This window comes from Bubalus bubalis, chromosome 6, assembly GCF_019923935.1.
Source record: "Bubalus bubalis isolate 160015118507 breed Murrah chromosome 6, NDDB_SH_1, whole genome shotgun sequence".
In the NCBI taxonomy this organism is placed as follows: domain Eukaryota; kingdom Metazoa; phylum Chordata; class Mammalia; order Artiodactyla; family Bovidae; genus Bubalus; species Bubalus bubalis.
The window spans coordinates 895,719-921,893 of record NC_059162.1 but is presented as its reverse complement, the minus strand read 5'-3'; the positions used below and the strand labels follow the sequence as shown (position 1 = coordinate 921,893).

General features: G+C 40.0%; 2 protein-coding genes across 15 annotated transcripts in view; one reads left to right on the top strand and one right to left on the bottom strand.

Moving 5' to 3' along the window:
- The window catches only part of MPC2 (mitochondrial pyruvate carrier 2), a 30,339-nt gene extending 27,938 nt beyond the window's left edge, over positions 1 to 2,401 (bottom strand). The window contains exons 1-2 of one of the 2 annotated variants that reach the window (XM_044944085.2): positions 2,265 to 2,401; positions 1,471 to 1,635 (exon numbers count right to left, since the gene is read on the bottom strand). In XM_044944085.2, coding sequence (XP_044800020.1) covers positions 1,471 to 1,579 — 109 coding nt within the window. In that variant the 5' untranslated portion in view covers positions 1,580 to 1,635; positions 2,265 to 2,401. Of the gene's footprint in view, positions 1 to 1,470; positions 1,636 to 1,901; positions 1,925 to 2,264 lie in introns of those variants that run through there. The other variant, XM_025287421.3, reaches the window with a different exon arrangement.
- Positions 2,352 to 26,175, top strand: part of DCAF6 (DDB1 and CUL4 associated factor 6) — a 183,976-nt gene continuing 160,152 nt past the window's right edge. For 3 of the 13 annotated variants that reach the window (XM_006051648.4, XM_006051646.4, XM_044944080.2), the window contains exon 1: positions 2,356 to 2,740. In XM_006051648.4, coding sequence (XP_006051710.3) covers positions 2,644 to 2,740 — 97 coding nt within the window. In that variant the 5' untranslated portion in view covers positions 2,356 to 2,643. Of the gene's footprint in view, positions 2,741 to 26,175 lie in introns of all 13 variants that reach the window. The other 10 variants (XM_025287419.3, XM_044944078.2, XM_044944083.2 and 7 more) reach the window with 7 other exon arrangements.

The window sequence follows — 26,175 nt, the reverse complement described above, 5'->3', positions numbered from 1 at the left end:
CTTCCAATGCGGGAGTTTGCGTTCAATTCCTGTTTGGGGAACTAACATTCCCCACATGCCACACAGTTGGCCAAAATCATGCCACACAGGCCATAATCATGCAACACAGTGCAGCTGAGAAAAAAAAAAAGCCTAGATTATTACAGAAGCATTGCTCAACTCTTCCTCCTGAAAATCTCTGCCACAAAAGAGGACAATTTCCAAAAACTGTGTCTTAAAGAACCAAAAAGCAAATAAACTAATCTTCTTCATTAATAAAAATCTCTCCTTAAAGGTCAATTTTATAAAGGGTAAACTACTGCAATAAATAATATTATACTAAAGCATAATTCCATGACACAGATTAATCCTTTATCAAATTACTAAATCATAGATTCCCAAGAGTTGCTTCATAGTCAGATATGTGGGGAGATATACAAGTGTACTAATGACACCAACCACAGAGATAGATTTAACTATGTAAAGAAAAGGGCCACAGAGGGGTTGCACTTCAGTCTTTCCATTTATAACACACTTTCTCCTTTGCTAAGTCTTAGGCTTGAAAGTGACTTCAGAATGTATCTGGTTTGAGTTCCCAGCCAAGTAAGTACTATTACTAATGTTTATATAACAGGTAACAGGATTTTAGACCTTAAATAAAGGTGGGGAATCTTAGTTCCCCAAACAGGAATTGAACGCAAACTCCCGCATTGGAGGCATTGGGAGCTTCCAGTTTCTTAGAGAATTATTTTTTCAACTACAAGAACACTGTTTTCCAATAAGTTAAAGAGAGAGCTAATATTTATTGAGCATTTATGAAGAATCAGACACATATGTTATCTTTAACTCTCACATGGACCACATTTTACGGAAACTAAGATCTAGGATTTTACCCAAGGTCACATCTACAATTAGCAGCAGAGCAGAATTTAAATCCAGGTCTGTCCACACAAAAAGGTTCAGGAGGTAATTTAGGATAGACTAAAACAAACTAGACCTATAGGGCAAGGAATGACACTGACTCAGAAACGGGCTACCTTCTGCAGGCCTGTCAGCTGGAGCTGAAGGAAATATGACCTTTACTCCTAACACTCTGGGGCGGTAAGACTGCTCTTCTGCGCGGGGGTCAATATATCACGACTCATGGAAGGAAAGGGGAGAGAATGAAGTTTCCCGGTGGCCCAGACCTTTTCCTGGCCGCAGAAATGGAGAAGGGTCAAACCAAGAGGCCTGGTCCGGATCTGAGTGGTGCCTAAGAGAAGCAGTGCAACAAAGGTCGCAAAGGGCGCAGACTTGAAAATCACGCGTTTTAGACGTGTTGGAAAAGAAAATGTGAAAAGCAAGCAGCATGGGAAAGTACACAGATTCACTTGAGGAACAGGGGTTGGGGTTGTGGGTGAATTGTCCACTGGCAGAGTTGTCAGTGGATCGGTAAAGGGAGGAAAGGGACAGGAAGGGAGGTCTCGGTGGGAGCCACTCTGGGTTCATTACCTGCCGGGTGGTTGTACAACGGCCTCAATTTCTCAGGCAGCAGGAGTTCCACTTTATCAAGGACCCGGTGGTAGGTGGCCCGCAGGCCCCGGACGCCGGCGGCTGACATTTCTGCGGACGAGTGATCGTGGGCAGCCGGGTGGTAGAGTGTCCGCGTGCTCGTCCCTGGCAGGCAATGTAGGGCAGCTCGTCACTTTCCCCTGTATCAACGTCTCGCGCCCTCTCTCCGTGGGTGCCTGCCCTTCCCGCTGCTGAGCCTGACCCCCCAGCAAACCACCCTTTGGCCGGCGCCCACAGAAGGTTGTGGGGGCGGAGACTCTGCGACGGCCCGCCCCGAGCCCGCCTCCTGGCTTCTCTCCGCCGAGACCCGGGAGGAGTGGCTAAAACAGGTGGTTAAAGGAAGGCCTCACCGAGTCAACCCAGAGGCCTACCGGCAGCGCGCTTGCGCAGGCAGAGCTGTCCGCACCGATTGGCCCGTCCCCCAAAGCAAACCTCCAATTTCTTCTTCCTGCTCTGGAAGCCATGTTGGAGAAGGGAAAGTGAAGCTCCGTCGGCGGATACCCTTTCACTTTGGTTAAGGAGGCCCCTAGACAAAATGGACTATTCGGGCCTTCCGTGCCCCGACTAAAGATGACGCCGCACAACTCTCTTGCTTCCTTTGGATTGAGACTCGTGAGCGCGAGACTTACGACTTCAGCTACTTCTCGATTCCTCATTTATCCACAGAGTATTAAGGATTTAACTAGAATGGCTTGAACCCATTTTTCTAGGGTAAGGGCGGCCATGGCACACACCTGCTTCAATGCCCAGTGGTCGTCATCTCGCGAGAAAGGCTTGGCAGGGCGGGTGTAGAGAACGAGGAGAGGGAGGAGTCGAGGCCGCCTCCGCCTCCTCCTTTAGGAGGGGGTGCCGAGGGAGGGGACTGTTGCTAATCTCTGGTTGTTCTGGGTAGTCTGAGAAGGAGAGTATGAAGCGATCTCCAGCCCTGGTACGGCCGGACTTCTCAGGCGAAGGCGCTGCCGCCGCTACCGCCGCTGCCATCTAACTCGCTGCGCTTGAGAGCCCCGGCTCGTGGATGGTGCCGGTGCGGCTCGGGTGTTGATCCGCGTGTCTCTTCCCCTCCTCCCCTCCCCCACGCGGTGGTCTCCCCTCCTCCCCCAGCCTGGGAGAGCCATGTCTCGGGGTGGCTCCTGCCCACACCTGTTGTGGGACGTGAGGAAAAGGTCCCTCGGGCTGGAGGACCCGTCCCGGCTGCGGAGCCGCTACCTCGGTGAGCAGGGGCCCCGGAGTAGGGGCGCGGAGGTCGCCGCCCAGACGTGGGGGAGGGGGCCGCGTCGCGGGGGCTGTTGGAGACGGGACAGCTTCTGGGCGGGGGCGTCCCGGAGACGCCGAGGTGCCGGGTGGCCCTCAGCCGACGGACCCCGCGCCCTTGTTGTCCTCCCATGGCTAAGTCACTCTTTAATGCTGCCAGCCGCCGCCCTGCTCGGGTTTTCCTCCGGGGGCCGGACCTGGGGCGGACAGTATTGGCCGGGAAAAGGTGTTGGCATCGTTTCAGGAGTGGGACTTGGGGGAAGACTTGTCGAACCTCCCGGAGCTGCCGCGTTTAGAGCAAAAGTTGGCGCTTTTGCTCTTCCGCGCTCTCCCGGCTCAGCCGAAGGACCTAAGTTTGTGTTGACCGCCTCTCCTCTGAAGTCTCGGTTGGGCTTGGGTGTCGGCGGCGACGCGTTGACCACCCTCGGGGACTCCACGCTCCAAACAGACTGGGGGTAAACTGTTCTGCGGCTCCGAGCCAACCTAAAAGTGATAGCTGAGCTGTCCCCACCCCCGCGCGCGTTCCCAGTTGGACTCTGCTGTTCAGTCGTTTAGATTGCTTTAAGGAGGTGTAGGGTTTCGCGTTCCCATTCCCACACCGGTGAAACACTTGGCATTTACTGTTTCTTAGTTAAGCTTTCTAAAAACAACCTTTGATACTTGAGGGAACGGTAGTCCAGTTTTTTTTTTTTTTTTTTTCGTTTTGTATAAGTGGATTTGTGAGGATTCTGGGTCACGCCTGAGCTAAAAGTGGATGGATTTAGTAAGAGTCTTTTTTCTTCTTTCCTCTGCAGTCTTATCATTACTCTTTATTCTTTCTTTTTTATTTTTAATTTGAAGGCAAGACAACATCAAAATTTTTTTCTTACCAATTTTGTCACTTTTATCTTAGGTATTTGTTGATGTCATTTAAATGTTTTAAATGTCATTTAAATGATTTTAAGTCAAATGGTTTTGACTTAAAATCAATGAAAGAAATTGAAATCTCATTACACCTGATAGTTCTGGTTTGTGATTATTTGAGAGAAGTTAACAGGTATTTTTTTCTTTCCTCCTGCTTTTTAGTGTCTCAAGTGACATGAGTACATTCTCCTTGTAAAAATGAAGCACAAATTCTTATGATTCCTCCCATTTGTTTCACACACACACCCTTAGAGAGGTAACATGTTCTGTTCCCTGAATATTCTTCTAGACCTTTTCCTTTGAATTCTCACAAGCACATGTGTACGTATAGAAATGCTGTAGGAGTGTGTATGTGTGTGACCTACATGTATGATGTCATATTGTAAATATTGTTTTGCACCTTGCTTTTATGTTACATCTTGGAGATCTTTGCATGGTCGTAGAAGTAAATCTATCTGTACGGTCTTTTAAACTGTTGCATAGTATTTAACAGTATGAAGTTGTCAAGGTTGACTCAGCCCTCTGTACGTTTGCCGTTATTAACAGTGAACATCCTTGTATCAGTACGTGGTTTTTGTGCATTTGTTCTAGGATAAGTACCTGGAGTGGTGATTAATCTTTTTAAAATTTAATATGAATAGAGAGTGCTTGTTTAAACCATTAACGTAAAAGATGTGCAGTATTTCTTTTAATATTTACTTGCTGAGAAATAACTTAATTTTAGCTTAATTAAAAGAATACATGTTCTACATGAATGAATTTATATGCGGTCCTTTATTTCAATTAGTTGGAGCATTTGAATGAGTAGTAATTATATTTAGTTTTATTATTAATGTTTTCTGCTGGCTCAGTTCAATTTTATCTATGATAGAGTCAATTAAAATATAGTAAGATCATAAATTTTCTTTTTCCCTTCCTCTTCTAGCTCCATAATGGAAGTGAAGTTTGTCTTGGGTGGAGGGGAATTGAGGAATGTGACTTCACTGCCTTTAGTAGAAAGTCTGAACTACAGATTTTCAAACATGTATATGCATACAATGAATTCCATATCTTACATAATATTTTAAATGTGCTAGTAATATATACTTTATAATTATCGTATTCTTGAAACAGCTTCCTTTAAAAGTGGGTTCTTTTAAGTATTCAGAAAAAGTTTGAAAAGTAATTTCTTGGCCTTAGGAGACTTTCTTTATACTTTTGGTTTATCTGGCTCATCCACACTCTAGTGCTAATCTTGGCTTAGCATTCAGGAAACAGCAAAGTCGACATTAGCACTGTCTGAGTTAATGAGATTTTCTAAAAATAATTTTTAAAAAATTATTTATTTGGCGCACAGGGCCTTAGTTGTGGCATGTGGGATCTTCTGTCTTGGTTGCAGTATGACGAATCCTTAGCTGTGGCCTGCAAGCTCTTAGTTGCTGCACGTGGGATCTAGTTCTCTGACTGGTCAGTGATTGTACCTGGTCCACCTGCATTGGGAGCTGGAGTCTTAGCCACTGGACCACCAGGAAAGTCCCCCAGAAATAATATTTTGAAGTACTCATAAAATCTTTTTAAAAAGGGTTTTAAAAAGTAAGTGGATTCTTTTCTTTTTGGAGATTTCAGTATTTAAACATTTTGATTGTTTATAATATCATAGGTTAAATATTTCTCTAATTATCCATTATATGTATTTCTAATAATGGATTACTTCTAAATAACAGTAAAATGGGATAGAAGCTACTGACATTTTTTTTGGTAACATATGCATTTCAAATTAATCATAGCATGTATCTTTTGAATAGTAGTATTGAAACATTACAGGTGATTTTATTTAAATTTGGTTAATTATCTCTTTTCCTCCTATCAAAGAAAATTATTTCAATAGAAATTTATGTTTCAAAATTTGGGAAGCTGGAACACACCATGTGTGTTCACATGGTCAGGTTCTAAGTCTGGTGGGGGCCTGCTTCCTGGTTCATAACCATCTTTTCACTGTAACCTCACAAGGCAGAAGAGGTGAGCTAATTCTCTGGGGTCTTTTTTTATAAGGGCCCTAATCCAAGTCTTGGAGAAGGAAATGGCAACCCACTCCAGAATTCTTGCCTGGAAAATCCCATGGACAGATTAGCCTGTTGGGTTACAGTCCATGGGGTTGCAAAGAGTCTGACACGACTAAGCATGCACACACCCAAGCCTAATCACCTCCCCAAAATTCCTGTCTCCTAATACTAATACCCGGAGAAGGCAATGGCACCCACTCCAGTACTCTTGCCTGGAAAATCCCATGGACGGAGGGGCCTGGTGGGCTGCAGTCCATGGGGTCGCTAGGAGTCGGACACGACTGAGCAGCTTCACTTTATTTTTCCACTTTCATGCATTGGAGAAGGAAATGGCAACGCACTCCAGTGTTCTTGCCTGGAGAATCCCAGGGACGGGGGAGCCTGGTGGGCTGCCGTCTACAGGGTCGCACAGAGTTGGACACGACTGAAGCGACTTAGCGGCAGCAGCAGCAGCAATACTAATTAATACCTTGGGGGTTAGAATTTCAGCAGAGAAATTTGTCCCGAGGAGGGGGTTGGGGGAATAGGAACCACTAAGCCAGTGACAACTTTATAGTGAAGATTGAAATATCTTTTGTAAGGGGATTAGAATGTCTCTGTCCTTTGAATATCATTAGAGTCAGTATGTACTGAAATGGTTAATTTTGCATTTAGATTAGTCTTGTAGTGTATCTTGAGTACATCTATATTCAGACTTACAAAGTTCTTGATAAAGTGTTGCGAAGTTACAATATATTTTATAAGGGTCAGAAAATTTTGAGTTTTGCTCCTTTGTTAGCTACTGGGAAAAGTAAGTGAAATATTTGTATTTTGTTTCCTTAGTCTTAAAAATAAGTCACAATGAAAGCTGAAAACTGATTTTAATAGTGAATGACAGATATGACAAATATATGTTACAGAATATACTGATAATTCCTGAAGATTAGGCCACCGAAGGCATATTATTAATCATAGCAATGGCAGACCATTGAATAGCTCTGTTGTAGATTTCATTCCTACCTGGTATAGAATTAAAGTGTTTAAAAGGGATAGGAACTTCTGATAGCATGGAATTTATATTACAGGTATGTTTTATGTCTGTTTTTCAAATGTTTTGACCATTATCCACAGTAATAATACATTTACATGGCAATTTGTGATACACATATAACTAAAAAGATTTCCCAAATGACATTTAGCCTTACCAGGTATGGTGCCAGAGCAGGAAATGGCAACCCACTCCAGTGTTCTTGCCTGGAGAGTACTGTGGACGGAGGAGCCTGGTGGGCTGCTGTCCATGGGGTCGCATAGTGTCGGATACGACTGAAGCGACTTAGTATGCATGCATGCATTGGAGAAGGAAATGGCAACCCACTCCAGTATTCTTGCCTGGAGAATCCCAGGGATGGAGGAGTCTGGTGGGCTGCCGTCTATGGGGTTGTACAGATTCGGACACGACTGAAGTGACTTAGTAGCTGCAGCAGCAGCAGCAGGTATGGTGCATTCTGCTTTCATATCATGTTGTTAAAAAATGTTGGTGTTTACCCAGTAGAATATCCACTAATGAGTATTGGCTTGAGGTTTGCAAAACTACTAGATGGTGTGTGTTTTTTATAATTGTAACTGAATGTTAGGGTGACTGATTTAGGGTGGCAGATTAAAAAAAATTTTTTTTTGAATACTGCTTATAACTAGTGATCAGATCTGATGATAACTAGTGAAGATATAGATAATAAAACTTTAAATTTATACTTTGGCAAAGAATAAGTAGGATAGGACACTTAAATCCTTGGCTTCCCCCCCCCTCCTTTTTTTTTCCCCCTATGTCCTGAGGCCTGTGGGGTCTTAGTTCCCCAACCAGGGATTGAACCCAGAGCCTTGGCAGTCAAAGCCCAGAGTTTTAACCACTGGACTGCCGGAGAATTCCTAAATCCTTGTTTCTTGAGTAATACTTACCGTGGGATTTCTGAGTTGTGTGGTAAGTGTGTTTAACTCTGTAATAAACTTTTTCAGAATAATCATACCATATGGTGTTCACATCAGTAATGTTTGAGAGTTCTAGTTGTTCCTTCTCATCAACACTTGGCATTATGTCTTCTTAATTTTAGCTTTTTAAATAGATATGTAGGTATACTGATACCATTATTGTTTTAATTTGCATTTTATTTAATCCTCATGATTAATGATTTTGAGTATATTTTCATGGCTTATTTGCCATCCATATACTTTGGTTAAATATTCAGATTTACCTTCTTAATATTGTAATACTTTATATAGCCTTTGATACAAATCCTTAACCAGATAATGTATTTTGCAGATATTTTCTCCCTGTTGTGTCTTGTTTTTTTCTTGACAGCATCTTTTATAGTTCATGCTTTTTTGTGTACCTAAGTAAAGATTAATCTTTATCTTTAATCTTTACCTAATCCAAGGTGACAGAGATATACTATGCTTTTTTTCTAGAGGTTTTCTATTTTTGACTCTTACATTGTGGTGGCTTCTCTTGTTACTGAGCACAGGCTCTTGGCATGTGAGCTCAGTAGTTTTGGCTCCCTGGCTCTAGAGCACAAGCTCAATAATGGTGGAGCACAGGCTTAGCTGCTTCATGGCATGTGGGATCTTCCTGGATCAGCAACTGAACCCATGTCTCCTGCATTGGCATGTGGATTCTTTACCACTGAGCCATGAGCTGGGATTTTATGTAGATGATTATGTCATTGTGTATTGAGATTTCTTCCTGGGAATTCCCTGGCAGTACAGTGGTTAGAACTCCATGCTCTCACTGCTGAGGGCTTGGGTTCAATCCAAGGTTAGGGAACTGAGCTCCCACAAGCCTTGTGGTGTGGCCAAAAAAAAAAAAGATTTCCTCTTTTTCACCTCTGTTTTTTTTTTTTTTTTTTTTTTTCTTCCTTTTATAGTTGTACTTAGGACTCCAGTAGAATCTTGAAGTAGTAAGAGTGGAGATCATTGCTTTATTCCTTGTCCTAGCAAGAATTCAGTCTTTAACTGTTAAATATGTTGTTGACTGTAGGTTTTTGTAGGTATCCATTGAAGAAATCCCTTTCTGCTCTTAAATTGCTGAGAGTGTTTATCATGACTAGCTGTTGAATTTTGTCAAGATTTATTCTATTGAGTTGATTATATGATTTCTTTTTCATAGATTATATTAATACATTAACAGTGATTGGTTTTTGAGTGTTGAAGCAACATTCAATTTGTGGGCTATGGCTATACATCTTTATGTATTGCTGGTTTCACTTTTGGTAAAAATTGGCTGTTTTTGTTCATTAAGGCTATTAGCCTACAGTTTTCTTGTTGTATTTTTGCCTGCTTTGGGTGTCCGGATAATGGTGGCCTCATAATGAGTTGGTTGTGCTCTTTTTTTCTGAAGAGTTTGTGTAGACTTGAAATTACTTTTTCCTTAAATGTTTGATAGATTTCATCATTGAAGCCATCTGAGCTTGGAGTTTTCTTTGTGGGAAGGTTTTGTTTTGTTTGGTACTTCTAATTTTGAGATAACTGTAGATGCATATGCAGTTGTTAGAAGTAATACAAAGAGATCCCATATACCCTTCAATCAATTCCGCAATGGTAATATCTTGTATGGGAGGCCTGGTGTGCTGCGATTCATGGGGTCGCAAAGAGTCGGACATGACTGAGCGACTGAACTGAACTGAACTGAATATCTTGTACAACTATTGATATATTAATGTATCACAATCTTGAAATTGATATAGATTGAGAAATCTTATTCCCATTTCCCCAGTTTTATGTGTGCATTTGTGTATTTTGTACCATGCAATTTTAACATTGGTTTTAATTAATTTTAATAAATTGTCAATTAATATTAATAGATTAAAGTGGTTACCAGCATGTATAAGACATGGAACAGTTCTATCATAATAATTCTTTGTGATACCATTTTTAATCACAGCTACATCCTTTTCTCCTGACTGCTAACCCCTGGTAACTACTAATCTCTATTTCTATAGTTTTGTCATTTCAAGAATGTTATATAAATAACATGTTGTTATGTAATATTATAAACTGGGGACTTCCCCGGTGGCTCAGTGGTAAAGAATCTGTCAATATAGGAGACATAGGTTCAATCCCTGGGTTTGGGAAGATCCTGTGGAGAAGGAAATGGTGACCCAGTCCAGTATTCTTACCTGGGAAAGCTCATGGACAGAGGAGCCTGTAGGGCTACAGTTCATGGGGTTGCCTAGAAGCAGACCTGACTTGGGGACTAAACAGTAACAAATGTTGTAAATAACAGCATGTAAACTTTTGAGATTGAGTTTTCACTCTGCACATAATGCCATCAAGATCCATCCAGGTTGTGTGTGTTAATAGTTTATTTCTTTCTATTGTTGATTATTATTTTGTGATATGGGTATATGACTATCTAATCATTCATTTGTTGACTGATGTTTGTGTATGTTTCCAGGTTTTGACTATTAGAGAACTGTTAAGAATATCCATATATGAGTTTCTATATGAATATAAATTTTCATTTCTGGGATAAATGTCCAAGAATTGTAGTTATTGCACTATATGATAAGCACATTGTTTACTTTTGTAAGAAACTGCCATATTTTTTTCCAGTGTGGCTGAACCATTTTATGTTCCTATGACCCACATATGAGTAATCTATTTTCTCTGCATCATCACCAGCATTTGGTGTTGCTGTTGTTTTTTATTTAGTAATTCTCATAAGTATGTAGTAATAAATGGTGGTTTAAAGTCATAATTTCCCTAAAGGCTGAGTTGAACATCTCTTCATATGCTTTTCCTTTTTTACGATCTTTATATTTTTTTCTACTTTTTAAAAATTGAAGTTTTAGGGCAAATGTAATTGTTGTTTTGGTCCAAAGTCTCAGCACATCTTTATTAATCAAAATAGGAACCATTACAATCAACACATTTTTGCTGATGAGAAATAAGTTTGTTTAATCCTGTAGCATAAAAATCTGATTCTTGGAAAGCATTTTCTGCATCCTGTTGGTTGTGGAAGCATTTTCCCTGCAGAAGGTTGGGATGCTTGAAGAAGTGCTAATTGGTTGGCAAGAGGGCAGGTGAAAATGGCATATGAGGCAAAACTTGGAAGCCCAATTCATTAACTTTTAAAGCATTGGTTGTGCGAGGTTTGGTTGGATGTTGGAGTAGAGAAGAATTGGGTCCTTTCTGTTAACCAATGTTGGCTGTAGGCGGTGCAGTTTTTGGTTGTTCTCATCTATCTGCCGCTGAGTATCCTTCTCAGATGTAATGGTTTCGTCAGGATTCAGAAATCTGTAGTTGATCAGACTGGCAGCAGACCACCAAACAGTGACCCTGGCCTTTTTTGGGTACAAGTTTGGGTTTTGGAAGTGCTTTGGAGCTTTTTGGTCCAACCACTGAGCTGCAATCCAACCATCTCTGGTTGTCGGATAAAATCCACTTTTTACCTCATGTCACAGTCTGATCGAGAAATGGTTCATTGTTGTATAGAATAAGAGAAGATGGCACTTCAAAATGATGAACTTTGGATTTGTGGTCAGCTCATGAGGCACCCACTTGTGGAGTTTTTTCACCTTTCCAATTTGCTTCAAATGGAAATGGTTCACCGCTTAGAAGGATTGGCATTGAGTTCTTCAGCCATTTCTTGTGAAGTTGTAAGAGGATCAGCTCTGATAATCCACTCAGTTGGTCGTTGTCAGCTTCCAGTGGCCAACCACTGTGCTGCTCATACTCAAGGCTCTCATCTCCTTTGCAAGATTTCTTGAACCACCACTGCACTTCAGTGCACGTATATTTTTGTTAGCAGTTCCTGGGCAAAGTGCACTGTTGACGTTGTGAGTTGTTTCCACTGCTTTATGACCCATTTTGAACTTGAGTAAAAAAAAAAAAATCACTCAAATTTGCTTTTTGTCTAATGTCATTTGTCTATAGTCTAAAATAAATATAAAATAAACAGCAAGTAATGCCATTAGCAAAACAACATAAAGCGAGAAATATGCATTAAGTAATGTGTAACATAATCACATTTATTTAAGAATGTATTTCGATATCAGACAGCAAACTTCCATGATTCAAACCTCGATTACTTTTGCACCAACCTAATATTTTAAATTGAAGTATGATAAAACAAGGCCCACTGGAGAGGGGAATGGCAGAACACTTCAGTATTCTTGCCTTAAGAACCCCATGAACAGTATGAAAAGGCAAAAAGGTATGACACTGGAAGATGAGACCCCCAGGTTTGTAAAGGTGTTAGTCGCTCAGTCATGTCTGACTTTTTGCAATCCTGTGGACTATAGCCTGCCAGGCTCCTCTGTCCATGAGATTCTCCAGGCAAGAATGGTGGAGTAAGTTGCCATTCCCTTCTCCAGGGGTCTTCCGGATCCGCGGATTGGACCCAGGTCTCCCGCATTGTAGGCAGGTTGTTTACTGGCTAAGCCAAGAGGGAAGCCCTGGTAGGTGTCCAGTATATTACTGAGGCTGGGCCAAAATGGAAATGTCGCTCAGTTGTGGATGTGTCTGGTGGTGAAAGTAGTCTGATGCTGTAAAGAACAATATTGCATAGAACCTGGAATGTTGGGTCCATGAATCAAGATAACTTGGATGTGGTCATACAGGAGATGGGAAGAGTAAACATTTTAGGAATCAGTGACTAAAATGGGTAGGAATGGGTGAATTTAATTCAGATGACCATTGTATCTACTGCTGTGGGCAAGAATCTCTTAGAAGAAATGAAGTAGCCATAGTCAGCAAGAGTCTGAAATGCAGTACTTGGGTGCAATCTCAAAAACTACAGAATGATCTCTGTTTGTTTCCAAGACAAAGCATTCAACATCACAGTAATCCAAGTCTGTGCCCCAACCACTAATGCTGAAGAAGCTCAAGTTGAATGATTCTATAAAGACCTACAATACCTTCTAGAACTAACACCAGAAAAGATGTCTTTTTCATCATAGGGGACTGGAATGGAAAAGTAGGAAGTCAAGAGGTACCTCGAGTAACAGGCAAGTTTGGCCTTGGAATACAAAATGAAGCAGGGCAAAGTCTTAACAGTTTTGCCAAGAGAACACTCTGGTCATAGCAAACAGCCTCTTGCAACAACACAATAAGTGACTCTACACATGGACATCACCAGATAGTCAGTACCAAGATCAGATTGATTATATTCTATGCAGTCAAAGATGAAGAAGCTCTGTACAGTCAGCAAAAACAAGATCGGGAGCTGACTGTGGCTCAGATCTTGAGCTCCTTATTGCAAAATTCAGGCTTAAATTGAAGAAAGTAGGAAAAACCACTAGGCCTTTTTTGATATGACCTAGATCAAATCCATTACAGTTATACAGTGGAAGTGACAAGTAGATTCAAGGGATTAGATCTGGTAGACAGTACCTAAAGAACTAAAGATGGAGGTTCGTAACAATGGAGGTGGTGACCAAAACCATCCCCAAGAGAAAGGAATACAAAAAGGCAAAATGGTTGTCTGAGGAGGTCTTAAAAGAAACTGAGAAAGGAAGTGAAGCAAAAGGCAAAGATACATATAACTGAATGCAGAGTTCCAGAGAATAATGAGGAGATATAAGAAAGCCTTAAGTAACAATGCAAAGAATTAGAGGAAAAAATAGAATGGGAAAGACTAGAGATCTCTTCAAGAAAATTGGAGATAACAAGGGAACATTTCATGCCAAGATGGGCACAATAAAGAACAGAATCAGCAAGGACCTAAGAGAAGCAGAAGAAGTTAAGAAGAGGTGGCAAGAATACACAGAAGAACTATACAAAAAAAAGTCTTAATGACCAGGATAACCACAATGGTGTGGTCACTCACCTAGAGCCAGACATCCTGGAGCATGAAGTCAAGTGGGCCTTAGGAAGCATCACTACGAACAAAGCTAGTGGAGGTGCTGGAATTTCAGCTGAGCTATTTCAAATCCTAAAAGATGATGCACTCAATATGTCAGCAAGTTTGGAAAACTCAGCAGTGGCCAAAGGACTAGAAAAGGTCAGTTTTCATTCCAGTCCAAAAGAATGGCAGTGCTAAAGAATGTTCAAAATATTGTACTAGCTCTCATTTTACATGCTAGCGAGCTAGGCTTCAGCAATATGTGAACTGAGAACTTACATATGTACAAGCTGGGATTCAAAGAGGCAGAGGATCCAAATTGCCAGCATTTGTTGGATCATAGAGAAAGCAAGAGAATTCCAGAAAAACATCTATTTCTGCTTTATTGCTATGAAGTGACTGTTTGAATCACAACAAACTGGAAAATTCTTAGAGATGGAAATACCAGATCACCTTACTTGTCTTCTGAGAAACCTGTATACAGGTCAAGAAGCAACAGTTAGAACCAGACATGGAACAACAAACTGGTTCCAGATTGGGAAGAGTTCATCAAGGCTGTGTATTATCACCTTGCTTGTTTAACTTATATGCAGAGTACATCATGTGGAATGTTGGGCTGGATGAATCACAAGCTGAAATCAAGATTGCTGGGAGAAATATCAGTAACCTCAGATATACGGACGATAGCACTCTAATGGCAGAAAGCAAGGAGGAACTAAAGAGCTTCTTGATGAAAGTGAAAGAGGAGAGTGAAAAAGCTGGCTTAAAACTCAACGTTCAAAAAACTTAAGATCATGGCATCCAGTCCCATCACTTCATGGCAAATAGATGGGTGAAAAATGGAAACAGTGACAGACTTGGCTTCCAAAAGTCACTGTGGACAGTGACTGCAGCCATGAAATTAAAAGACACTCCTTGGAAGAAAAGCTAAGATATACCTAGACAGCGTATTCAAAAGCAGAGACATCACTTTGTTGACACAGGTCTGTATAGTCAAAGCTGTGGTTTTTCTGATAGTCATGTATGGATTGGAGCTGTGGCACTGGAGAAGACTCTTGAGAGTCCCTTGGACAGCAGGGAGATCAAACCAGTCAATCCTAAAAGAAATAAACTCTGAATATTCATTGGTGGGACTGATGCTGAAGCTGAAGGTCAAATACTTTGGCCACAGGATGCAAAGAGCCAACTCATTGGAAAAGATCTTGATGCTGGGGAAGATGAGGGCAAAAGGAGAAGGGGGAGGCAGAGGATGTTATTGTTGCATAGCATCACTGACTCATTGGATATGAATTTGAGCAAACATCAGGGGATAGTGGAGGACAGAGGAGCCTGGCATGTTGCAGTCCATGGGGTTGCAGAGGGTTGGACAGAACTTAGCTACTAAACAAAAAGTAGTCCACATCAAAATATGTGTTGATGGTCAGTTAGGTTGCTTCCACATCTTGACTAGTATAAATAATGCAGCAAAGAAAATGGGAGAATATATTGTTTTAGTTACTGCTTTTGTTTTCTCCTGGAAGATAACCCAGAAGTGAAATCGCTGGATAGCAAGGTAGTCCTCTTTTTAGTTTTTGAGAAACCTGCACGTCATTTTCCATAGTGACTGTGCCAGTTTGCATTCCCACCAACAGTGTGGCTTCCTGTCTTTCACATCCTCTCACACACTTATTTGTTATCTTTTTAATAATAGCTATTCTGACAGGTGTGAGATGATACCTCATTGTGATTTTGACTTGCATTTCTCTGAGGTTTATTGATGTTGAGCATCTTTTCATGTGTGAGTTGGCCATCTATATGTCTTCCTTGGGAAAAGGGTCTATTAAAAGAAAAAAAGAAAATGTGTATTTAGGTCTTCTCATTTTGTAATTGGGTTTTATCTTGATATTATGTTGTATGAGTTGTTGGTATATTTTGGATATTAACCCTTTATAAAATATATTGTTTGAAAAAATCTTCTCACATTCAATTGATGGCCTCTTAGTCTTGTAGATAAATTTCTTTATTGTGCAGGAACTTTTTAGTTTGATGGAACCCTGTTTATTTTTGCTTTTGTTTTTCTTGCTGAGGAAGCATATAAGAAAATTACTAAGACTGATGTTGAAGAGCATACTGCCTATGTTTTCTTCTAGAAGTTTTATGGTTTCAAGTCTGACATGTAAGTCTTTAATTCATTTTGAATTTTTACATATGATGTGAGAAAATTCGTTCAGTTTGATGCTTTTGCATGTAGCTGTCCAATTTTACTACTCCATTTTTTTTTCCTTTTAAAAAAGTTTTTAGTATTTTTTAATACCAAAGACATTTTGTTTGGGGGTGTAGCCAATGAACAGTGTTGTGATAGTTTCAGGTGAACAGTGAAGGGACTCAGCCACACAGAAACACGCATCCATTCTTCCCCTAAAGCCCCTCCATCCAGACGGCCCTTAACATCGAACAGACTTCCCCGTGCTCTTCAGTAGGCTTTTGTTGGTTATCCATTTAAATATAGCAGTTTACCACACCATTTATTGAAGAGGGTTTTACCCTCCTTGTATATTCTAGCCTCCTTTGTCATAGATGGATTGACTCTACATATGTGTGCATTCATTTCCAGGTTTCCTGTTTTGTTCCATTGTCTGTATCTGTTTTTATGCCAGTACAATACTATTACTGCATTAGCTTGTAGTATAGTTTGAAATCAGAGTGTGATACTTTCAGCTTCTTAATAAAGGTTGTTTTGATTATTTGGAATGTTTTGTGTTTCTGTACAAATTTTGAAATTATTTCTTCTGTGAAAAATGCCATTTGTGTTTTGATAGTCATTGGATGAAATCTATAGCTTGCCTTGGGTAGTATGAACATTTTAATGATATTAATTCTTTCAGTTCATGAAATCAGTATAATTCCAATTGTGTCATCTTCAATTTCTTTTGTCAGTGTTGTATAGTTTTTTGAGTCTTTTACCTCCTTGGTTAGATATATTCCTAAGTGTTTTATTCTTTTTGATGCAGTTGTAAATGAGATTGTCTTCTTAATTTTTTTCTCTGATAGTTCATTGAGTATATAGGAACAATGGGTTTCTGTATATTAATTTTGAGTCCTGTTACTTTATTGAATTCATTTATTCTGACAGTTTTTTGATGGCATCTTTAAAACTTTTTTTGTATAGTATCATGTCATTAGCAAATGGTGATGGTTTTACTTCCTTCTTTTTAGTTTAGATTCCTTTTATTTTTCTTGTCTCATTGCTTTGTCTAGTATGTTCAGTCCTGTGTCAAATAAAAATATCAAGAGTGAGCATCCTTGTCTCATTCTTGATTTTAGGGGAAATGATTTTAGGTTTCCTCTATTGAGTATGATGTTAGCTGTGGACTTGTCAGTGCAATGGCCTTTTATTACATTGAGGTGTGTTCTCTTTATACCCATTTTTTTTTTTTTAAATAATAAGTGATTATTAAATTAAGTCACAGTCTTTTTCTGCATCTGTGGAGATGACCACATATGACATGGTTTTTATTCTTAAATTGGTTAATATGGTGTATCCCCCATCTCCACCAGGGCCTTACCCTCATTCCTATCCAGGGCTGGGAACAGGGGCTAAGGAAGACAGTAGAGTTTGATTGCTGGTATTGTCAACACTCAGAAGGCACTCAGTAAATGAATAAATGGTGCGGCACTCTCGCTATGGGCAAGCCTAGAGAGCCTTCTTCAGCCTGAGGTGGCATGAGCTGGTCAAGTTGGGACACATGGCTTGGCCTCTCACATTGATTGATTTGCAGATATTGAATCATGCTTGCATTCCTGGTATAAATGCAACTTGAATATGGTGTATGATCCTTATTATGTGTTGTTGAGTTTGATGTGCTAATATTTTGTTGAGGATTTTTAGCTTTTGTGCTTATCAGTCATATGGGCCTATAATTTCCTTTTTTATTTTTGTATTGTCTTTATTAGGTTTTGGTATGAAGGTGGCACTGGCTTCATAGAATGAGTTCAGAAGTTCTTCCTCTTTAGTTTTTTTGAATAGTTTGAAAATGATTATTAGCCCTTTTTTAAATGGTGGAAATTACCTGTCCGATCCTCAGTTCAGTTCAGTCTCTCAGTCGTGTCCAACTCATTGCGACCCCAAGAGTTGCAGCACTCCAGGTCTCCCTGTCCATCACCAACTCCCGGAGTTTACCCAAATTCATGTCCATTGAGTCGGTGATGCCGTCTAACCATCTCGTCCTCTGTTGTCCCCTTCTCCTCCTGCCTTCAATCTTTCCCAACATCAGGGTCTTTTCAAATGAGTCAGCTCTTTGCATCAGGTGGCCAAAGTACTGGAGTTTCAGCTTCAACATCAGTCCTTCGAGTGAACACTCAGGACTGATTTCCTTTAGGATGGACTGGCTGGATTTCCTTGTAGTCCAAGGGACTCTCAAGAGTCTTCTCCAACACCACAGTTCAAAAACATCAATTCTTCTGTGCTCAGCTTTCTTTATAGTACAACTCTCACATCCATACATGACTACTGAAAAACTATAGCCTTGACTAGATGGACCTTTGTTGACAAAGTAATGTCTCCACTTTTTAATATGCTGTCGAGGTTGATCATAACTTTTCTCCCAAGGAGTAAGCATCTTTTAATTTCATGGCTGCAATCACCATCTGCAGTGATTTTGGAGTCCAGAAAAATGAAGTCAGCCACTGTTTTCCACAGTTGCCCAGTCTATTTGCCATTAAGTGATGGACTGGATGCTGTGATCTTAGTTTTCTGAATGTTGAGCTTTAAGCCAACTTTTTCACTCTCCTCTTTCACTTTAATCAAGAGGCTTTTTAGTTCGTCTTCACTTTCTGCCATAAGGATGGTGTCATCTGCATATCTTAGGTTATTGATATTGATATATGTATTAGAATGCAATATTTACTGTTCTCTTTCTGACTTCACTCTGTATAATAAGTTATAGGTTCATCCACCTCATCAGAACTGACTCAGATGCGTTTCTTTTTATGACTAATATTCCATTGTGTACATATACCACCACTTCTTTATCCATTCATCTGTCAGTGGACATCTAGGTTTCTTCCATGTGCTAGCTATTGTAAATATGGCTACAGTGAACAATGGGATACATGTGTCCTTTTCATTTTTGGTTTCCTCACGGTATATGCCTCCCAGTGGGATTGCTGGGTCATATACTGCTTTAATTCCTAGTTTTTTAAGGAGTCTCCATACTATCTTCCATAGTGGCTGTATCAGTTTACATTCCCACCAACAGTGCAAGAGCATACTCTTCTCCACACCCTCTCCAGCATTTATTGTTTACACATTTTTTGATGATGGCCATTCTGAGCAGTGTGAGGTGATATCTCATTGTAGTATCTCATTGTAGTTTTATCTCATCAAAACTACATTTCTGTAATAATGAGTGATGTTGAGCATGCTTTCATGTGTTTGTTAGACATCTGCATGTCTTTGGAGAAATGCCTTTTTTCCTATTTTTTGATTGGGTTGGTTGGTTTTCTGGTATTGAGTTGTATGAGCTACTTCTATATTTTCGAAATTAATCCTTTGTCAGTTGTTTCATTTGCTATTATTTTCTCCCATTCTTGGGATTGTCTTTTCACCTTGCTTATAGATTCCTTTGCTGTGCAAAAGTTTTTAAGTTTGATCAGGTCCCTCTTGTTTACTTTTGTTTTTATTTCTGTTACTCTTGGAGGTGGGTCACAGAGGATTTTGCTTTGATTTATGTCATCGAGCGTTCTGGCTATATTTTCCTCTAAAAGTTTACAGTTTCTGGTCTTTATTTATGTCTTTAATCCATTTTGAGTTTATCTTTGTGTATGGTGTTAGGAAGTGTTCTAATTTCATTCTTTAACATGTAGCTGTCCAGTTTTCCCATTTATTAACGAGGCTGTCTTTGCCCCACTGTATGTTCTTGCCTCTTTTGTCAAAAATAAGGTACCCGTAGGGCATGGGCTTATTTTTGGGCTTTCTGTCTTGTTCTGTTGGTCTTATATTTCTGTTTTTGTGCCAGTACCATACTGTCTTGATGACTGTAGCTTTGAAGTACAATCTGAAGTCAGGAAGGTTGATTCTTCCAGCTCCATTCTTCTTTCTCAAGACTGCATTGGCTATTAGGGGTCTTTTGTGTTTCCATATGAATTGTAAAATTATTTGTTCTAGTTATGTGAAAATGCCATTGGTATTTTGGTAGGGATCACATTGAATCTGGAGATTGCATTTAGTAGTATTGTCATTTTCACAATATTGATTCTTCCTACCCTGGAAAATGGAATGTCTCTCCATCTGATTATGTCATCTTTGATTTCTTTCATCAGTATCTTATAATTTTCTGTGTACAGCTCTTTTGTCTCTTTAGGTAAGTTTATTCCTTGATATTTAATTCTTTTTGTTGCAGTGGTGAATGGGATTGATTCCTTAATTTCTCTTTCTAATTTTCATTGTTAGTGTATAGAAATGTGTGTATTGATTTTGTATCCTGCAACTTTGCAAAATTCACTGATTAGATCTAGTAATTTTCTGACTCTTATCTTTAGGGTTTTCTATGTACAGTATCATGTCATCTGCAAACAGTGAGAGCTTTACTTCTTTTCCGATCTGGATTCCTTTTATTTCTATTTCTTCTCTGATTGCTATAGCTGGGAATCCCAGAACTATGTTTAATAATAGTGGTGAAAGTGGACACCCTTGTCTTGTTCCTGATCGTAGGGGGATTCCTTTCAGTTTTTCACCATTGAGAAAAATGTTTGCTGTAGACTTATCATATATGGGCTTTACTATGTTGAGGTAGGTTCCTTCTATGCCCATTTTTTTGAAGAGTTTTAATCATAAATGGGTACTGAGTTTTGTCAAAGGCTTTTTCTGCATCTATTGAAATTATTGTATGATATTTATCTTTGAATTTAATATGGTGTGTTACATTGATTAAGTTGCATATTGAAGAATCCTTGCATCCCTGGAATAAACCCAAGTTGATTGTGGTGTATGAGCTGTTTGATGTGTTGCTGAATTCTGTTTGCTAAAATTTTTTTGCATCTCTGTTCATCAGTGATATTGGCCCGTCCTTTTCTTTTTTTGTGTTGTCTTTGTCTGGTTTCGGTATCAGGGTGATGGTGGCCTAATAGAATGAGTTTGGAAGTGTTCCTTCCTCTGCAGGTTTTTGAAAGAGTTTTATAAGGATAGGCATTAGCTCTTCTCTGAATGTTTGATAGAATTCTCCTGTGAAGCCATCTGGTCCTGGGCTTTTGTTTTTGGGGAGATTTTTGATCACAGCTTCAATTTCAGTGCTTGTAATTGGGTTGTTCATAATTTCTATATCTTCCTGGTTCAGTCTTGGAAGATTGAACATTTTTAAGACTCTGTCCATTTCTTCCAGGTTATGCATTTTATTGCCATATACTTAGTCTCTTATAATCTTTTGTATTTCTGCATTGTCTGTTGTAACCTCTCCTTTTTCATTTCTAATTTTGTTGATTTGATTCTTCTCTTTTTTTCTTGATGAATCTGGCCTAAGGTTTGTCAGTTTTGTTTATCTTCTCAAAGAACCAGCTTTTAGTTTTATTAATCTTTACTGCTGTTTCTGTCATTTCTTTCCATTTGTTTCTGCTCAGATCTTTATGATTTCTTTTCTTCTAATTTTGCGTTTTTTTTCCCCCCATTCTTTTTCCAGTTGTTTTAGGTGTAAAGTTAGGTTGTCTATTCCATGTTTTTCTTCTTTCTTGAGGTAGGGTTGTAGTGCTATAAGCTTCCCTCTTAGAACTGCTTTTGCTGCATCCCATAGGTTTTGAGTTATGTTTTCATTATCATTTGTTTCTTGAAATTTTTTGATTTCCCTTTTGATTTCTTCAGTAACCTGTTGGTTATTTAGAAATGTATTGCTTAATCTCCATATCTTTATGTTTCTTACAGCTTTTTTCTTGTAATTGATACCTAGTCTCATAGTGTTGTGGTCAGAGAAGATGCTTGATATGATTTCAATTTTCTTATATTTACTGAGATTTGATTTGTGACCCAAGATGTGGTCTGTCCTGGAGAATGTTCCATGTGCACTTGAGAAGAAGGTGTATTCCTTTGCATTTGGATGGAATGGCCTCAAGATATCAGTGAGATCCATCCCATCTACTGTATCATTTGAGGCTTGGATTTCCTTATTAACTTTCTGTTTTGATACTGTGTCCATTGGTGCGAGTGGGATGTTAATGTCTCCTACTGTTATTGTGTTCCTGTCAGTTTCTCCTTTTATGTCTGTTAGTGTTTGTCTTATGTATCGTGGTGCTCCTATGTTGGGTGCATAGATATTTACAGTTGTTATGTCTTCCTCTTGGATTGATCCCTTGCTCATTATGTAGTATCCTTCCTTATCTCTTGTTATCTTCTTTATTTTAAGGTCTATAATGTCTGATATGAGGATTGCTACTCCAGCTTTCTGTTGCTTCCCATTTGCATGGAATATATTTTTGCATCCTCTCACTTTCAGTCTATATGTGTTTTTAGGTCTGAAGTGGGTTTCTCATAGACAGCATGTATATGGGTCTTGTTTTTGTATCCATTCAGCCAATCTGTGTCTTTTGGTTGGACCATTTAATCCATTTACATTTAAAGTAATTATTGATACGTATGTTCCTATTGCCATGTTCTTAATTGTTTGGGCTTGATTTTGTAGGTCTTCTTCTTTCTCTTGTGTTTGTTGACTATATAAATCCCTTTAACGTTTGTTTTAAAGCTGCTTTGGTGGTGCTGAATTCTTGTAACTGTTGCTTGTCTGAAAAGCTTTTTGTTTCTAGATCAATTTTGAATGAGATCCTTGCCAGGTACAGTAATCTTGGTTGTAGATTTTTCCCTTTCAGTACTTTAAATATATCCTGCCATTCCCTCCTGGCCTGCAGAATTTGTGCTGAAAGATCAGCTGTTAAATGTATGAGGTTTCCCTTATGTGTTATTTGTTGCTTTTCCCTTGCTGCTTTTAATATTCTTTCTTTGTGTTTAGTCTTAGTTTGATTAATATGTGTCTCGGCGTGTTTCTCCTTGGGTTTATCCTGTATGGCACTGTTTGTGCCTCTTGGACTTGATTGACTATTTTGTTTTCCATGTTGGGGAAATTTTCAACTATAATCTCTTAAAAAATTTTCTCATACCCTTTCTTTTTCTCTTTTTCTGCTGCTGCTGCTGCTAAGTTGCTTCAGTCGTGTCCGACTCTGTGCGACCCCATAGATGGCAGCCCACCAGGCTCCGCCGTCCCTGGGATTCTCCAGGCAAGGACACTGGAGTGGGTTGCCATGTCCTTCTCCAATGCATGAAAGTGAAAAGTGAAAGTAAAGTCGCTCAGTCTCATCCGACTCGTCGGGACCCCATGGACTGCAGCCTACCAGGCTCCTCCATCCATGGGGTTTTCCAGGCGAGAGTACTGGAGTGGGGTGCCATTGCCTTCTCCCTCTTTTTCTGGGACCCCTATAATTCAAATGTTGGTGCATTTGATATTGTCCCAGAGGTCTCTGAGACTGTCCTTAGTACTTTTCATTCTTTTTACTTTATTCTGCTCTTCAGAAGTTATTTCCACCATTTTATGTTCCTGCTCACTGATTTGTTCTTCTTCAGATATTCTGCTATAGATTCCTTCCAGAGTATTTTTAATTTCAGTAATTGTGTTGCCTCTGTATGTTTATTCTTTAATTCTTCTAGGCGTTTGTTAATTGATTCTTGCATATTCTCTATTTTTCAAGGTTTTTGATCATTTTTACTATCGTTATTTTGAATTCTTTTTCAGGTAGTTTGCCTATTTCCTCTTCGTTTATTTGGACTTTTGTGTTTCTAGTTTGTTCCTTCATTTGTGTAGTATTTCTCTACCTTTTCATTCTTTTTTTTTTTTTAAACTTACTGTGTTTGAGGTCTCCTTTTCCCAGGCTTCAAAGTTGAATTCTTTCTTCCTTTTGGTTTCTATCCTCCTAAGGTTGGTTCAGTGGTCTGTGTAAGCTTTGTATAGGGTGAGCTTTGTGCTGAATTTTTTTGTTTGTTTGTTTTTCCTGGTGGGCAAGGCTGAATGAGGTGATATTCCTGTCTGCTGATGATTGGGTATGTATTTTTATTTTGTTTGTTGTTTAGATGAGGCATCCTGCACAGAGTGCTATTGTTGGTTGGGTGATGCCGGGTCTTGTCTTCACGTGGTTTCCTTTGTGAGACTGCTCACTATTTGATACTCCCTAGTATTAGTTCTCTGGTAGTCTAGGGTCTTGGAGTCAGTACTCTCTCTCCAAAGGCTCAGGGCTTGATCTCTGGTCAGGAACGAAGATTCTACAAGTGGTTTGTTAGGGCATTAAGTGAGATTAAAACAAATACACAAAAACGAGATACCAAAGATGAACCTCAGACAAATTGTAGTTATAAAATCAGGCAAATAATAATTAAAATAATGGAACATACATGTATACATATACACCCATAAGCAAAGGGAAGACAGTTCAACTAAAACAAAGTACACAGTAGATTGAGCCTGTGAACAAAGGAAATAAAAAATTATATTTACCAGTTAAGAACAAGACTAACTAAAGCACGTACCGGAAAACAAAACTAAAGCAAGGTGCCACGTGTGGAACAAAGTAATGAAGACAAAACTAAAAAATATGTTGAGTGGAAAGAAAAGAAAGAATAGTTAAATAGAGGTAGATGAAGAAGATTTATATACATTAAAGATTAACTGCAAGGGGAAAAGAACAGTAGGAAAAGCAAACAAAGGAATAAATGTAGAAAAATTAATAGGCTTAAGAAATTAAAAATTAAAATTAAAGAGAAAAGAAAAAGGAAAACTCCACAGAACTGCAAAGGCCCAACATTTAGGTTTATTACAATAATAAAAAATGTGACTGAGGAAGAAAAAAAAAGCTCAAAAGCTTAATTAGATTTCATAGTGCCAATAAAACCGACAACTACACAGAGGGGGATAAGGACAAAGAACAAAAATCAAAAAGCATCTGTAGAACAAGTCAAACATAAGAACAAGAATGTTTCTCTTGAGTCACTGCTGTCAGAGTCCTTCCCCTCGCTGGGAGTGACAGTCCCCCTCACCTCCCTCGGATGCCCTCCAGCACTGTGCTGATCTCTGGACCTGCTGTGGGGGCAGCTCAGGTTCTAATCTCGTCCTTCTCCTGTGTGTTCTTGCCTCCAACATCCACAGCTATCAGAACTAGTGCATTTTCTTTTGTGGGAGATCTTCTTGTTCTTTTATACATTCCATAGACACAGAGTCTGCCTAGTTGATCGTGTGGATTGAATCTGCAGCTTGTACAGCTGGTGGGAAGGTTTTGGGTCTTCTTCCTTAGCCACACTGCTCTGGGTTTCAATTGTGGTTTTATTTCCACCTCTACATGTGGGTTGTCCACTGGAGTTTCCTCTTGAGGCTGCCCTGAAGGACCTAGGTTTGCCCCTGTGAGGGCCAGGTGTGGAGGTGGGGCAGCTGCTTGGGTCGCAGGGGTTCTGGCAGCAGCAGGTACTCAGGGCGGTTGACGGCTAGGGTAGCAGGAAGTACAGTGCTCTAGAAGGGTATGGCAACCAGTGTTGGCCAATACGCTCCAGGACTCTTGCCTGGAGAACCCCCTTGACAGAGAAGCCTGGCAGGCCACAGTCTACCAGGTCGCAAAGAGTTGGAAACGACCGAAGTGAGCCTACACGTGTAGACACAAGATTTTTCTTGCCTGTGGCAGCTCTGCCCCAGTGAGAGTTGAGCATGAAGGTGGTGCAGCTGCTTGGTTTGCGGGGACCCTGGCAGCACAAAGTGGACTGCCCCAGCCACAGGAGTTATGGCCCTGTCAGAGTCTCTTTTGGAGCCTCTTGTAGCTGGCGAACAGAAGGCCTCTTTGGCCATTCTTTCTTCGTAGCTCCGTAAGTTCAGGCACTAAAAGGGTGTCTTGCCTGGGGTCCTCCTCTGTTGTTCAGGGCATCAGGCACATAAAGGGGCCCCCCTGGCTGGAGTCCTACTCTGTAGATTGGCGTGTCAGGCACTTAAAGCGGCACGGTGGGTGGGGTCCTACTCTGTAGATTGGCGTGTCAGGCACTTAAAGCGGCACGGTGGGTGGGGTCCTACTCTGTAGTTCAGTGGTCAGGCGTTTGGTGGGCCAGCTTTTCTGTTGTTCAGCTGCCGATGCTGGCCTGTTGGGGGAGAGGCTGTGGTGCTGGTTCCACCCCTTACGCTTGACTCAGCAGTATTGCCTTGCTTCCATGGCTGCCCAGCTTTCCTGCACAGGTTCAGTTTATCAGTGTTTTTCTTCTGTGGCCTTTGCTTTTGATATCATTTTTAAAAACTCTTAACTTAGCCCCAGGTCCTAAAGATCACCTCCTGTGTCTTTTCTCTGAAGTTTTATAATCTTACATTTTTACATTTAATTTTAGGGTCCATTTTGTGTTGTCACATTATTGACTGGGGGATTTTTGCAGAAACTAACTCCTGTGGCTGGCAATTTGTTATATAAGTGAATATACTTTCAGGTAACAAAAGATACATTAATATGTTTCTTGTCAATGATGTGTGAATTTTTGTATGAGGTATGTGATTTAACTTGAAGTTCATTTTTGTGCTTATGAATGTCCACTTGCTCTAGCACTATTTAGAAAACTGTCTCTGTTGAATTGCTTTTGTACCTTTTGGGCATATTTGTGTGTGT